This window comes from Spermophilus citellus, assembly GCF_964194105.1.
Source record: "Spermophilus citellus genome assembly, chromosome: 12".
In the NCBI taxonomy this organism is placed as follows: domain Eukaryota; kingdom Metazoa; phylum Chordata; class Mammalia; order Rodentia; family Sciuridae; genus Spermophilus; species Spermophilus citellus.
This window is the reverse complement of record NC_138198.1, coordinates 42,470,836-42,486,298: the sequence shown is the minus strand read 5'-3', so window position 1 is coordinate 42,486,298 and position 15,463 is coordinate 42,470,836. Positions and strand designations below refer to the sequence as shown.

At 59.9% G+C, this 15,463-nt stretch overlaps 1 protein-coding gene and 1 long non-coding RNA gene across 4 annotated transcripts in view; one reads left to right on the top strand and one right to left on the bottom strand.

Annotated features, from left to right (window-relative positions):
- LOC308631712 overlaps window positions 1-15,463 on the bottom strand; it is an 895,537-nt gene that overhangs the window by 462,492 nt on the left and 417,582 nt on the right. The window lies entirely within an intron of this gene.
- Window positions 1-15,463, top strand: part of LOC308632038 (voltage-dependent P/Q-type calcium channel subunit alpha-1A-like) — a gene marked incomplete at both ends in the record, with an annotated part of 99,785 nt that overhangs the window by 64,736 nt on the left and 19,586 nt on the right. Inside the window, 5 exon segments of the mRNA XM_081263693.1 lie at window positions 7,461-7,560; window positions 9,321-9,481; window positions 10,035-10,172; window positions 11,773-11,974; window positions 12,852-13,016. Of these exon segments, the coding sequence (XP_081119819.1) occupies window positions 7,461-7,560; window positions 9,321-9,481; window positions 10,035-10,172; window positions 11,773-11,974; window positions 12,852-13,016 (766 nt within the window).

The window sequence follows — 15,463 nt, the reverse complement described above, 5'->3', positions numbered from 1 at the left end:
TACCACCCCAAAATGCCACCTGATATCTGGGAAGCCATTCCAAGATGGTCCCCAGGAGCTGAGCAGCCACTGCCAGGTGGCACCTGAGTTCTGGGTAGGCACCTCCAGGTGACACCCTGATTCTGGACATGCATTCCAAGATGGTGACCACGAGCTGACCAGCCAGCAGCCCTCTGGGCCTGTGGTCAGCCTGCACCCCTCGTGCTGTAGATGCTTGAACAAGTTGGAGATCTCCCGACTCCAACACGGGGACACATCCCGAGGCTCTGGGGGACCCTTAGGTCCCCGGTAGCCATCACAGTGGATCAGCCCCAGAAGGGAGGGTCTGGCCAGGGTGGGAGCCCCTCTCTCCAGACTCCTCTGTGCCTCGTCTCCTCGTTCCCTTCTCGGCAGGTGCAGGGGTCCCCCGAGTGGCTCCTGGCCAGACAGGAAGGGCTGGGCTTGTGAGAGGACAGGACAGTGGCCATTTCCGGCTTAAGGCGAAAGTGGGCCTCGCTGAGGTTCTTCCCTGGAAACAGGATGGGGTCAGAGGACCAGGAGGTCGCCAGGGGGTCAGGACGCCCCAGCGCGGGGCAGAGGCACACGGTGTCCCTCTCCTGGCCACAGGCCACACCGCCCACTCCTCTCCTCTTCCTTTGTTCTCCCTCTGCCCACCCTCTCCACCTTTCTCCTCCCCCCTCCCTCCCTCCCTCATTTTAAGGCCATGACTTACTGGACAGCCAGAGCAAAGAGGGGGAAAAGCAATAATGACAATAATCAGGAAGTTGAGCTACAGTATCATTAAGATGCTCTGGAGGAGACCAAGTCACTAAATGCACAGCAAATTAGGGGAGAAAGGTTGCCACCAAGGAGACAAGGAATTGGTGTCCTTAATATATAAAAAACCACCACAAATCAAGAAGAAACACTGAAGCACAATAGATAACAAAGGATGCAAACAGAAATGGCATAGAACGCTGATGACTGACGCAAACCCAGGGGACGTAAGATACAAACAAGATACAACTTGTCTCCTGTGGGTGAGCAGCACTTTAAAAGATATATATACTTTTGGGCAATATGTAGTGTCCGTGAGAATGTGATGAAATGTGGCCCCATGTTAGCAGGACCCCCAGGGTCTCTGGTAGGTCCCCTGGCAAGACCCTGAGAAAATTCGGATTCCAGGAAGTCAGAACGTTGTACCAGGCTCAGCCCAGAGAGCCATGTCTAAGGAAGCCACCTGCAGGTCCCAGCCCAGCCCTGCTGCCCCCTCCACCAGCAGCTCCCTTCCCCTCCCCCTCCTTCTTCTCCCCCTCCCTCCCTTCTCTTTCTCTCCCTCCTCCTCCTCCCCCTCTCTCTCTCTGCCCCTCCCCCTCGTGTCTCCCCTCCTCTCTTTCCCTCTCTCCCCCTCCCTCCTTCTTCTCCCCTCCCTCTCTTTCCCTTCTTCTCCCCTCCACCTCCCCCTTTCTCTCCCTTCCCTCCTCCCTCTCCCCCTCCCTCCCTTTCCCTTCCTCTCCCCTGCCCTCTTTCCCCTCCCCCTCCCTTTCCCTTCCTCTCCTCCTCCCTCTTTCCCCCCTCCCTCCTCTGCCTGCCTCCCTCCCCTCCCCCTCCCTCTCTTTCCCTTCCTCTCCCCCTTCCTCTCTCCACCTCCCCTTCCCTCCTCCCCCTACTTCCCTCTCCCCCCTCTCTCCCCCTCCCCCTTTCTTTTTCCCACTCCTCCCCCTCCCCTCTCTCTTTCCCTTCCCCTCCCCCTCCCCCTTTCCACTTCCCTCTCCCCCTTCCTCCTCCCCTGCCCCTCCCCCTCCCTATGCTCCTCCCACCCCCTGTGGTCACCCTGAGCTGTGGCCTGGGGAAGGCCAATACTCTGTCCTCATCTGGCAACAGGAGACATGTCCCCAGGCAGAGCCCAGACGGGAGGACCAGCTCAGGCCTCAGCCACAGGTGGCCTCGGGAAGGGTCTGCGTCAGCCCCAAGGGCTCAGGATGCAGCAGCTCAGGAGACGGGGTGGGGTGGGTGGGACACACACTGCCGGGTGCTGGTCTCGCCCTCTGCGCACAGGCCCTGGGCTGAGCCTCGGCTCACCCACTCTGTCCTCCACACCAGGGACCCTGCTGCTGCCCGCCATGTCCCCTTCCCAAGCTGACCCCGTTTCTGCAGGGGGGCTGCAGAGGACCCAGCACCCTAGCCATGGTCGCTCTCCCGGGCCGGGTGTACCAAGGCTGCGTCCAGGTCTGCAGGCTGGGAACCTCACTTTAAAGCAGATCCGATCTGCTCAAACAGGTGTCAGGGGCTGGGCAGAGGGAGAGCTGGTCCCACGCAGCCCCACAGTGAGAACGAGGAGGAGGAAGAGGGTCCCACCAGGGCCTCAGGGTTGCACAGACTCGGCCCCTTGATGAACGGACTGTTAGACTCTCTGAAGTGCAGTCATGCTTCACTTACGATGGGGACACAGGGTGAGAAACGCATCCCAAGATGATTCTGTCACTTTCTGTCACTCTGCAAACATTATGAAACAAACTTACACAAACTAGCCCCTGCCCTGTCCCTGGGGGTCATAACCTGTTGGGCCACCTGGGCCAGGTGTCTTTACCCAGAGCTCAGCTGTGTGCAGTTGTTGAAGGGCATCCAGAATTGCCTGTAGCTCACAGAACGAGCACCTGCACCAGGCTTTGTGGCACAGGTCTGTGATCCCAGGAGGCTGAGACCCGAGGATCACAAGTTTCAAGGCCAGCCTCCATACTTTAGTGAGACCCTGTCTCAAAACTTAAAAAAAAAATAATAAATAAGAAGGAAAGAAAGGAAGAAAAAAGAAATCTGGACATGTCTGAAGTGGAGAGCACTTGCCCAGGGGCCTGAGACCCTGAGGCCACTCCCCAGCACCCAGAGGGGGAACACAAAGCCACCTGCACCCTTGAAAGGCCCTGTTTAAAACTTTTTTAAATCATTCCTCTGCAAAGAAAGGTCAGAACAGGGATGCCAGGCCCTCCCCTGGGCCTTGACAGGTTTGCAGATCTTGCAGGAAGTGGGAGCATGAGGTTTTAAGCATTCTGGCAAGTGCCAGGAATTCTCTAGAATATAGCTTCATAGCAATGAGCGCCCCACAGGGGGCACCTTAAAACCAGGACAGTGGGTGACAGTGGGCGGGAGAGGAGGCCGAGGCCCCGCCCCTCAGCCCCGCCCTCCTCCCTGCTGAATGTGCCTGGCGCAGCTGGCTGGGCACCTTGATCAAGCCACTCCTGCATACCCGAGACCCAAACCTCCAAACAGCCAGAGCAGGAGCCCTCGAGCTGCTGCTGCCTCGTTCCCAAAGTCGCCCCCTGGCCGCAGGTTTCTGACTTCCTTTGCCTGAGGCGTGTGGCCCTGTGAGGACTCTGTCGTCCTTTCTTGTCATCCCGTGCGGCTCTTCTCCTCTCGGGTCTTCTGCTGTGTGTCCGTCTGCTCACAGAGAGGGCAGGACACCCCAGCCCTGGGCCAGCCTCCTCTCCTAGGACAGGCTCCCGCGTCCAGCTGCTGTTGGACGTGCAGGTCTCTGAGTGTCCTCGTTCCTCGTGTTCCCCTGGCTAGGGACCCTGGGCTGGAGGGCAGGAGAGTCGCCCGGGTGCAGCCTTGACCCCCGGGGGGCTGGGGAGGGACACAGACTCAGCGACAGAGCTGACCGCGAGCTCCCGGCCCACAGACGAGACCCAGGGCCCCGGGAGCCGGGCTGCAAGGAGGAGACTGCCCCTGGCTCTTCGGCCATGGTGGGTCGAGGCAGGGACCCCTCCCAGTGCTGTGACTGTGGCCCATCTCTGTGTGGGAGACGCCGTGGGTCCCCCGAGGGTGTGTCGAAGCCTCCTGCCCGTCTCCACCCTCCTGCCCGCTCCTGCCCTCTGCTGTGTGTGGTGTGTGTGTCCCTCATCACTGACCAGCCATGTCCATGTGACCACCATGAACGCACCATTTCACCAGCCCTGGGCCAGCGTGTCCCGCTCTGTGCCCATGCATGGGGCAGCCGGCTGACATTCCTCGGCAGCTGGCAGATCATCATCCCACCCTCGCTGCCAAGGGTCCATCTGGTGCCGCCACTCGTCCCCCAGGGCAGGACCACGGGCCGTCCCAGCTGGCACAGCACCCTGATCAAGCTGCTCCTGCATCCTTAGGAGCTGCGCTTCCAGGAAGCCAAAGAGGAGCCCTCAGGCTATCTGCCCCTCCCAGGAGGGCACCATTTTTCTTATATCTGATGAAACAGAGGAACATCAGAGCTCCAGATAACGCACCTGGGTTTGAATCTCCACCTGCCACTTCCTGGCTGTGTGCCCTTGGGAAATCAGTCTCCCTCTCTGGGCTTTAGTTTCCTCATCTGGAAAATTGGCATAATGGTGCCATCTTCCTGCAGGCAAGTGCGGTGACATTCAGAAGACTTGGTCAATAGTTGAGGCTAACATTTCTGTCACCGGATGCCTCCTAGTCGTGAAAGTAGAAGCTACACAATCGCACGTGTGTCACTTAATTCTCAAGTGCTGAACCCTGAGGACCCTGTGCTTTGGAGAGGGCAGCAGAAACTTCAGAAGCCTCTCCCTTTTAAAGTCAGCAGGTTTTTGTTTCATTTTAAGGGTCTCCCTGTGCTGCCCAGGCTGGCCTTGATCTCCTGGGCTCAGGAGACCCCCCTGCCTCAGCCTCCCTCGGAGCGACCACAGGCCCCTGCCCTGACGTCTGGAGGCAGAACGGCCTAAACACCTACCAACGGCCCGGCCCCGGGGCTCCCGCATCCCTCGCGCCCTGCCCTCGTCCAGCCTGGTGGTGCCAGAGTGGACTCAGGCCCGAGGGATGCTACAGACCCAGAACCGGCCTCGGGCTGCCCCAGGCTGGCCCTGAGACTGAGCCTGGTTCCAGGGCGGTCCTGGAGGGTGCGGCCGGTGCAGAGGACCCTGAGGGTGGCCTCTGCTGACCTGTGACTCCAAGGCCGCGAGGCACACTGGAGGCCACCGTCGGTGTCACAGATGAGGACCGCCAGGCAGAGGCAGGCAGAATTCAAACCCAGGTCCTTCCCCCAAATTCTGCCCCTTGAAGAGGCTCCCACAGCCCCTGGCAGTGACCTTGACAGCTCTGGGGCGTCCTGCCGCTGGGACAGACTGGGACGGACTGGGCCTGCCCAGGGTGGGGACCAGGGGGAGGGGCTTCCATGGAAGGATGGACCCCAGGGTCAGAGCCAGAGCCCGGGGGGCTGCCCCTCGGCCCAGGGGGCTGGGACGCCCAGGTGTGGCCAGTGTGTGTTCTGAGGCCGCTCATGATCTGTCTCTCCCTCCAACGCCACCTCGCCAGGAGCAGCACACGGTAAAGTCTCTCGCTCTCTGTCTCTCTCGCTCTCTGTCTCTCTCGCTCTCTGTCTCTCTCGCTCTCTGTCTCTCTCGCTCTCTGTCTCTCATTCTCTGGGTCTCTTCCGTGGCCTGTGTCCTTGCTGCTGTCCTGTCTATGGAGGTGACCAGAACCTGCTCCCGAGGGCCACAGCCACGACCCGCCGGTTCTTGCAGAGACCACACAAGGCCAGGGGTGTCCTCCGGGGTCCAAGCTCAGCAGGGCCAGGGAGCCGGGGCAGGGCGGCGGTGAGAGCCACGAGGGTCCCCAGGACCCCGGAGGGAGCAGGCGCTGGCTCTAGGGGGCATGTGCCCTGCCCAGTGGCCCACACCTAGAATCCCAGTGGCTGGAGGCTGAGGCAGGAGGATGGCGAGTTCGAGGCCAGCCTCAGCCACTCATACCAGGTGGCCGGCCTGAGCCAGAGACCTGCGCTGTTGCACCTGTGTCCGGTGCTTCCTCCAAAGGGAGCCGGTGGGTGCCAGGGGCTCCTCAGCCCTCGGCGGCTCCTCTCAGTAGTAAGGCCCCAAAGCCACCAAGGAGTAACCGGGTGCTGGATTCTGTGTCCTGCTCTGCCCCGATTCCCCCCCCCCCCGTGGCTGCCCCCACGGACTCGAGGCTCCCGTGCGGGATGCAGCCCCGCGCTCATGAGGGGACCTGGGTTTAAACCACGGCCCCGAGCTGCAGGCCCAGGCGGCCCCTGGGTCCCTGAGAAACAAGAGGGGGGAGCCCGAGGGAGCAGATAGCGGGAAAGACCCTCTCGCGCTGCACGCCCTGGCGCCGGGCTGGGGCCCTGGAGCCCGGAGGTCGGGGTCTGCAGCCCGACTCCGACCTGAACCCCATGTCAGGGGCAAGTGAGGGGTGGGGAGAAGAACCCGGTGACATGGAGAATGGCCACGGGGGAGGTCGCAGCCCGGTGGAGGGTTTGAGGAACCTTCTGTCACGAGGCTGAGACACTCCCCAAATGGCCCCAGAGGCTGCCTGAGCCGGAGGCAGGGAGGCAGGACAGGGAGGCCAGGTGCGCCCAGGGTGCACGGAAAGGTAAGTGGGCACAGGTTTCCAGGAGCCCTGAGGGCCACACCTGGAAGTCACTTGCTCTTCTGAGAATTCAGAGGCCCCAGCAAGCCGGCCACCCTCGTTGGCCACTGGTACAGAAAAGAGGGAAGAGGAGCCAGGCGCAGTGGCGCTTGGCTCAGGAGGCTGAGGCAGGAGGATCTCAAGTTCAAAGCAGCCTCAGCCACAGCAAGGTCCTAAGCAACTCAGTGAGCCCCTGTCTCTAAATAAAATACACAACAGGGCTGGGGACGGGGCTCAGGGGTCGAGTGCCCCTGGGTCCAATCCTTGGTACCAAAAAAAAAAAAAAAGATGGAAGAGGAGACCCAGGCCAGGGGAGAGGGCGGGCAGGGATGGGGGTGGGTCTGACCTCAGAGGGTGGCCAAGAGGGACGGGGACGTTCAGGCCGTGACCTCAGGGGTGCAGATGAAGGACAGGTGGTTGAGCACGGCCTCCGGTTCTGGCTTGGTCACCTGGGTCAGTGCCATCGACAGCCTGGGCCACCCAGCGCCGTCCTCTGGAGTCTGAAGGGTGGTGGCCGAGGGTGTGGTGTCTCTGGGTGGCACGCGAAGGCCCCAGCTGCTCTGCTGTCACCTCCCTGGCAGAGAGGGCTCGGGTGCCGGGGAACCAGGCGCGACCCAGCAGCTGGGAGGGCGGCGGCTGCCCCTGTGGGCCGGGGACGCGGAGGGGGCCTGGGCCTGAGGGCCACTTTAAATGCCCCCCGTCCTGCTGGACGGAGGGGACGCCCGTCTGCTCAGAGCCCCCAAGACGGTGGCTAAGTGACACTCTGGCCACCAGACCCCAGGCCAGGCGCTTTCTAGAAGTGGCCACGCAAGCATTCGGGGCTGGGGCAGCGGGCGCCCCGTGCCGGTCCAGGGGCCACTCGGGGCACCTGCTCAGGTCCGGCCAAGCGGCAGAGCCTTCAGCAGACCCCGGAAATAAAGCCACAAGACCCAGTGCTCGCGGCTCCCTGAGCAGGGAGTGGGAAACGAGCCCCGCGGGGAAGGGGAGGGTGGGAGCGCCCGGAGCTGGGGCCTCCCGCCTCCCAGCCTGACACCCAGCCTCTCTTCCCTTCTCCCCCTCACATCCGTCCACAGTGGCAATAGCAAAGGGAAGGACATCAACACCATCAAATCTCTCCGAGTCCTCCGGGTGCTACGACCTCTGAAAACCATCAAGCGGTTGCCAAAGCTCAAGGTGAGACTGGGGCCCGCGGGGAGGGGGCCGTCAGGTGGCCGTGTACAGTTGAACAAGTCACGCACTGCTCAAAACCACCACCACTGATGGAAGGAGCCGCTGGTAAAGCTCAGCACTGCCCTCATCTACGGGTCTGGGTGTTACTACAGATGGCCTGCAGGTGGCGGTGAAGGGCAAGACCTAACGCCTCCGGGTGTGATTTCCCACCAGGTGAAATGTGTTGCCTTCAGGGTCCCTTTCCCTCATCCTCACAGGGTGTCCCGTGGGTGACGGGCACAGCCCTGGTCAGGGCAGCAGGAAGCTGGGTTTCCGGTCGTACATGACCTCTTACCTGCCTGGTCTAGGCCCCCAGACCCCTGTTCCAAAACAGCCAGACCCCACATTCCCAAAAGCTCCCTGTTCCAAAAAAAGATGGAAAACAAACCCTAGCATTCCAACAACTGCTGTGCCACCCAAGGGCCACCAGTATTCTCTCGATGTGTCAGGCCGGCCACTGGCTTCCCATCAAGCCAGTTTATCAATTTTACTTAAGAGAATTTACTTTGAAAGGAAGTACGGCCTCACCTCTCTCAAGTTCCAGAACCCACTCTCACAGAAGGTAAAATGCGTATCTGTTGGAAGAAAATAAGACCCTGTCATTAAAACGTAGCCAAGGACGGCTGTGCCAGCGGCCCTGAGCCTGCTGTGGGCCCGGGTTGGAGAGAGTGACCAGGGAAGACGTTCACCCCGCAGTCGGAGCAGCGCCCCGGCACTGAGGAGGATGGGGAGGAGGTTGTGACCCGAGGTTCAGCCTCATCCAAACCGGCCTCTGATGTCCCCTCCGGAGGCAGCACCCTGGGGAATTTGGAATCTGTTGATGGCGTCCCTTCTTGGCTCGGTGACAACCAGAGGGACTGTGGCTGCCCTTTGGGGTCAGGGCTGGCATGGGGATGCTCCTCCCGGGGCAACTGGGGACCCTGCCTCTGTGTCCCACGAGGCTGTGGCAGCCCCTGGTGCCTTTGAGGTGGAACCGGCATTGCCCTGAGGAGCTGGGGCGAGGCCGGGAGAGCGCTGGGGCCGAGCTGCCGGGGGTGGGCCCTGGCTCCTGGGGAACACAGAGGGAGTCCATCTTGCATCATGCGCACAAGGTCACCTCAAAATCCAGAGAGCCCCTGACTGCCCGGGAGGAAGGAGGGAGGAGGCCACGAGTCCAGGCACCAGGAGGCGGGGCTGTGGTGACAGGAACACAGAATTGACAGGCTGAGGCCTCTCCAGTGAGGATCCTCCCCTGGTCCTGAAGAGCCCCCACGCCAAATTGGAAAGGCCCTGGAAAGGGGCAGCCGGCCCAGGGGTTCAGACGCATGGAAACCCAAGACCGAGGCTGGGTGTTGGTGGTGCCCACCTGTGACCCCAGCGACTCAGGAGGCTCAGGCAGGAGGATCCCAAGTTGGAGGCCAGCCTCAGCACCTTAGCAAGACCCTGCCTCAAAAAGAGCTGGGGACGTACCTCAGTGGCAGAGTGCCCCCGGTTCCACCTTCAGTGCCAAAGAGAAGGGGTTGGGGGGACACCCGAGACTAGAGAGTAGCAGCTCCAACACTTCCGCCAGCCAGGTGACCCTCCCTGAGTGACTTGGGCCTGACCTCCCTCTGTATCTGCAAGGGACTGGCCCAAGATGCCCCTCAGATACCAAACTCCCTAAGGGAGCCGGGCGTCCCTGGGTGGCGACCGCAGGAGCGCTGTGCGCCCCCGGTGGCTGGCGCGCTCACGCCCCTCTGCCGCAGGCCGTGTTCGACTGCGTGGTGAACTCGCTCAAGAACGTCTTCAACATCCTCATCGTCTACATGCTCTTCATGTTCATCTTCGCCGTGGTGGCCGTGCAGCTCTTCAAGGGCAAGTTCTTCCACTGCACCGACGAGTCCAAGGAGTTCGAGAAGAACTGCCGGTGGGTGTCCCTCCCCAGGCAGCCCCCGGAGTGGGCACCCCGGGGACAGGAATAGGCTCTTGGGCCTGAGCCTGGGGATGAACCCAGGGCGGCTGCAGGATCAGTGGGAGCCGCTCCGCCTCTCGGTGACCTCTTAGCAAGACTCAAAGAGACTCAGGGAGACCCTGTCTCTAAATAATACATGAAAAGGGCTGGGGAGGTGGCTCAGGGGTCAAGTGCCCTGGGTTCAATCCCGGGACTGCACAATTTTTAATTAAATATAATAAAAAGGGCTGGGATGTGGCCCCGTGTGGAGCAGCCCTGGTTCCAGCCCAGCACCGAGAACCAACACCACCAGGTGTGACTTGGGAGCTGGCCTTTCCCTGGTGCAGGGTGGGGACATCTCCAGGCAGCCTGGTCCCCATCTGGACCCACGTACAGCCCCCCAGAAAGCGCAGGAGGAGCCATCGGGGTCACTGCTTCTGGGCTGGTGTCCCCCTTCCTCCTCCTGTCCCTGGGGGCCCAAGCCGAGTCCCGTCCCGTCCCGACTGGCTCACGGCCCCCCCCTCGGCAGTGGCAAGTACCTGCTCTACGAGAAGAACGAGGTGAAGGCCCGGGACCGGGAGTGGAAGAAATACGAGTTCCACTACGACAACGTGCTGTGGGCCCTGCTGACCCTCTTCACCGTGTCCACGGGAGAAGGCTGGCCACAGTAAGTGACCCTCGGGCAGGGCTCGGAGGGCGGGGCTAAGGGGGAGGGGCTCGGAGGGCGGGGCTAAGGGGGAGGGGCTCGGAAGGCGGGGCTGTGGGTGGGGCTCGGAAGGCAGGGCTGTGGGTGGGGCTCGGAGGGCGGGGCTCAGGGTGGGGCTCGGAGGGCGGGGTTGTGGGTGGGGCCCGGAGGGCGGGGTTCGTGGCAGGGCTGGGGGCGGGGTTCGTGGCAGGGCTGGGGCGGGTCTTGGTGGGCGGGGCGGGGGCGGGGATTCAGGCAGGGTTCCTGGGCAGGGCTCGGAGGGCAGGTCGCCCACCTCCCGAGACAGGAGGGACATCACCCAGCCCCCCCCGAATGTGCCCCTGCAACTGGGGACTGCACACTGCACAGAAGGGCCCCACGGGGCAGGTTCGCCCACCTGTCCCCGTGATGAGGTGGGGATGTCACTGGGCCAGGGTGACACTCTCACCCAGGCCGGGCCAGGACCAGAGTGAGAGAGGAAAAGCCGATCGTGCAAGCCCGGGTGGACCCTGTCTTTATTTAAATTTTGGTATTTGGCCCAGTGGTGGCGCGCCTGTCATCCCAGCAGCTGGCGAGGCTGAGGCAGGAGGATCCCAAATTCAAAGCCAGCAACTAAGCGAGACCCTGTCTCAAAATAAAAAAATTTAAGAAGGGCTGGGGAGGTGGCTCAGTGGTCAAGTGGCCCTGGGTTCAACCCCTGGAACCATGATATGTGGCTTACGGTGGACTTTGTGAAATTCATTTTGATGTTTTTAAATGTCACAGATTTTTTTTTATCTTAACCTCTTGTATTTTGGGAGCCCCCATAATTTGTGTCCAAAGTAAATGTGTCTCCCTCCTCACCCCTGGCCTAGTCCTCCCAGAGGACTTGGGAAGGCCAGGATGAAGGCTGCAGAGTCTGGCATGTGCTGTCAGCACCTTTATCCCCAAGCCCACTTTGAATGAATTCTTAAAGACACCCCTTGGACAGCCTTTAGTCCCACCTGTCAGAGAACCATTACAGTATACTTAATGATTTTGTTTGAATAAGGCACCTAATAGTGACCTTCCAAAAAAATATATCATCTTGCACGCGTGAGCCTGTTACATCTACTCTTTGAAGGTGTGGCTTAAACAGAATTCTTAAGCAGTGCACCCCCTTTGCAACTGTACAGGGCTTCCGTGCACATATGTGTTCCCCCATGTCACACCTTCTCAGCACCCACCAACACTGTGCTTAAAAACTACCCCCCCAACATGACAAGCTCCTGCCCCTGTGACTCCCTACTTGTTCCCATTCATTACTGTTAACTTGGTTTCAAATCCCAACGTGACTGCTCCTGAGTAGGTGCCTTCCACGAGTCCCTTTCGTTGCTGAGCCTTGGCTCCCCATGTGCAGGAGGACGCCAGTAATGACCTCCCTGAGACGGTCACTGGGAAAATAAATCAAGCGTTGAAAATCCCTCCCGGCACATCATCGGCCCTAGATCCGCGGCAGGCGAGATGGGGCCACCATCAGCCTTTCAAGGATCAGGGGCTTTCTCTTCCTGTCCCGCCCACCCTCACCCTCCCGCCCTCTTTGTCCCTCCACCATGCCACGCAGGGTCCTCAAGCACTCGGTGGACACCAACTTCGAGAACCAGGGCCCCAGCCCGGGGTACCGCATGGAGATGTCCATCTTCTACGTGGTCTACTTCGTGGTCTTCCCCTTCTTCTTTGTCAACATCTTTGTGGCCTTGATCATCATCACCTTCCAGGAACAGGGGGACAAGATGATGGAGGAGTACAGCCTGGAGAAAAACGAGGTGCCGTCCCCTGCGTCCTGTGGAAACTGTCACACACACCCAGGACCCCACTTCTGGGGGCACCTGGGGACCGAGGGCAGCCCTGCTGGGGTTTCCAGAGGAAAACACCCCTCACTGTATCGGTCAGTTCAGACCAGGGCCCGCTGCAGTAACGAGCAACCCCGGGCATTTTCAAAGGCGCTGACTTCTTGCTCATGTCCCGTTGCCTGTCCGAACCGTGGGTGGCTCTTCTCCATGACATCTCTAGTCCTGTCCCGGGCTGGTACGGAGGCTTCAGCGCCCAGCAGGAGCAGGTGCAGCCCAGCTCTCGAGGCTGGGCCCTGAGTCGTGCCCCATGTTCTTGAGCTCGAGGGAGCCCCAAGTCCGTGTCGGACGTCAGGAGGGTGGGGAAGCAGCACCTTCCCATGGGAGGGCCAGCAAGTGGTCACAAATGAAAGTCTAGTCACCGGGGAACACCACGGGGGCCCTTTGCCCTTATGGGATCACCCAGGCTGCTCACAGGACCCAGTGCACCTGTCTTTTGTGCCACTGATCCTTCGGACTCAGTGGCCACTATTTCTCCTTCTCTTTATCCCTCCAAGAAAAGGAGAAGGAAAACCAGTTGGCCCGTTAGAAAGAATGGCTAGGCCCCGAAGTCAGACCTTGGTTGTCATTCAGATTCGGCCCATGCAGCAGCTGAGCCATCTCAGGCAAGTGGCTCAGCCTCTCTGGGCCGAGACAGTGAGGCTGTTGATGAACCTTCTCTGAGGGGTTCCAGGGGATCACGAGGGAAGCCGAGGTCCAAGCACACCTGGACTCCTCCGCAGTGGGATCGGCAGGGCCCAGCGCCGGGCCTCCCCGCTCCTCCGCCTCCTCACGGTGGGCCCCCTCACCACAGCGGGCCTGCATCGACTTCGCCATCAGTGCCAAGCCGCTGACCAGACACATGCCGCAGGACAAGCGCAGCTTCCAGTACCACATGTGGCAGTTTGTGGTGCCCCCACCTTTCGAGTACACCATCATGGCCATGATCGCCCTCAACACCATCGTGCTGATGATGAAGGTGAGCCCCAGGCCCACCCACACCCCCAGCCAACGGGGTCAACTGCAGCGCCCCAGCCAGACTACACTCAGGGTGACGCCCGTGAGTTTCCGTACCTGCTGTTCCCACTGCCTACACGCTTCCCGCATTCTGCCTGCCCAGCTGCATGTGCAGACCCTTCCTCCAGGAAGCCTTCCCTGGCTCCCTGAACTGCACAGAGGGCCCGTCCTCACCGTCTCCTGGTGATGACCTCAGTGTGGACGTGCAGGAGGACTTCCCTGCCCATGAGGGCTCCAGGGAGCCCTGACCTGAGTCCCCAGGTTCAGCAAGGGCCTGGGTCAGAGGGGGCGAGAAGCCACACAGATGTTTGGTGGCTGAAGTGCAGGGAGAGGGCTGGGGCCTCGGGCCTGGAGCCTCCATGGGTGGGAGCCACGTCCACGGGCCTGGGTTCAGGTCCAGCTCTGCGCCAGCTCCCGGGCTCTGCTGGCCCCAGGGCGTCTGTTTCCCCGTCAGAGAGAGGAGGGGTGGTGAGGAGAGGACGCTCTGCAGCCTCCACCCCCCTGGGCATCAGAGATGGGTTCATCCCGGCACAGAGGACCCAGGGAGGGAGGGAGGGAGGGAGGGAGCTGTGGTTCTCTTAGTTTTTCCCCAGCCCCGAGTGGAGCCCAGGGCCTCGTGCGCGATGTGCACGTGTCCACCACCTGGCCAGTCTCTTTTTCTTTTGTGCCGGGGATTGAACCCAGGGGTGCTGACCGCTGAGCCCCAGCCCCAGCCCGAGTTTGGATGTTATTTGGAGACAGGGCCTCCCTGAGTTGTTTAGGGCCTCACCATTGCTGAGGCTGGCTTTGAACTCACGATCCTCCTGCCTCAGCCTCCCGAGCCGCTGGGGTGACAGGTGTGGGGCTCTGCACCCAGCCTGGCTGTTAATTCTTGATAGTGAAAAAACTGGACCAAGCTCCCCTGAGGCCTCCCCTGCATGGTGGTCCTGCTCTGGGGAAAACGTCCCAGACAGTCCTCAGATGCCTAAACCACAGGAGGAGCCCGACCCTGCCTGCATGGACCGTGCTCTTTCCCCCAACCCACGCACCCACTGGATGAAGGCTGTGAACCAGGTGCAGGGCCTCGGGGAGCTGGGCGGGGCGCTGGTGCCAGGCCCTGGGCTCCACCCCAGCGGCATCAAAGGAAAAAAAAATTAACGTTCAGTTGCCACAATGTAACCTGACCATTCAGTCACCATTGGTGGCGTTTGGTACATTCACCAAGTTTGCCGCCCTGCCCATCATCGGGACACCCCCCCCAACAAGAGGCCACCCCCACCCAGTGGCCAGCCGTCTGCACACTCTCTGGGTGACGTGCCTCTCACGCTGCAGCTGTTTGGGGTTTTGTTTAATTACTGTAAACAGGAGACCAGGACTGTGCCCTTGAACTCTTCAGGAGGTATTCCTTAAAAATCAAACTTCTGCCGGGCCCCTGGTGCGCGCCTGAAATCCCAGCGGCTCTGGAGGCTGAGGCAGGAGGATCCCGAGTTCAAAGCCAGCCTCAGCAATGGCGAGGCACTAAGCAACTCAGAGAGACCCTGTCTCTAAATAAAATACAAAATAGGGCTGGGGAAGGGGCTCAGTGGTCGAGGCCCCTGAGTTCAATCCCTGGCACCAAAAATAATTTAAAAAAAAAATAAAAGAATGAAGACAGTTGCACTTTTTCACTTAAGATTTACTTAAACCTTAATGGATATTAAGCTTTTAAAAAAGAAAAGGCTGAGGGGCTGGGGCTGTAGCTCAGTTGGTAGGGTGCTTGCCTTGCATGCAAAGGCCCTGGGTTGAATCCCAGCACCACAGAGAGAGAGAAAGAGAGAGAGAGAGATATCTAAGCTGAGTGAGGTCCACCCCCATAGTCCCAGCTACACAGGCGCCTGAGGCAGGAGGCTCGCAGAGTCCAGGAGCACTAGACTGGCCCCCAGACTGCAAGACCCTGCTCAGAGAGAGAGAGAGAGTGAGAGAGTTCTAGAAATGCTAAGGTTCTGATGGAGACGCCAATTACCTTTATGATCATTGCACGTTGTATACACGTGTAGAAATATCACACTGTGCTCCATAAAAATGTACAATCATTATGTGTCAGTTAAAAATTATAAATGTGTTTTTTTTTAATTTAAATTTTTTTTTTTTTAGTTTTCAATGGATCTTTATTTCATTTATTTTTATGTGGTGCTGAGGATGAAACCCAGTGGTACAAGGGGCTGGGGCTGGGGCTCAGCGGTAGAGCACTTGCCTCATATGTGTGAGGCCCTGGGTTCCATCCTCAACACCACATAAAAATGAATAAATAAAATAAAGGGATTAAAAATTTTTAAAAAAATAAATAAAAAGCAAAACGCAAGTTGGGTGGGGTGGGGCACAGCTGTAACCCCAGCCACTGGGGAGGCTGAGGCAGGAGGATCGCAAGTTCAAGGCCAGCCTGGGCTACTT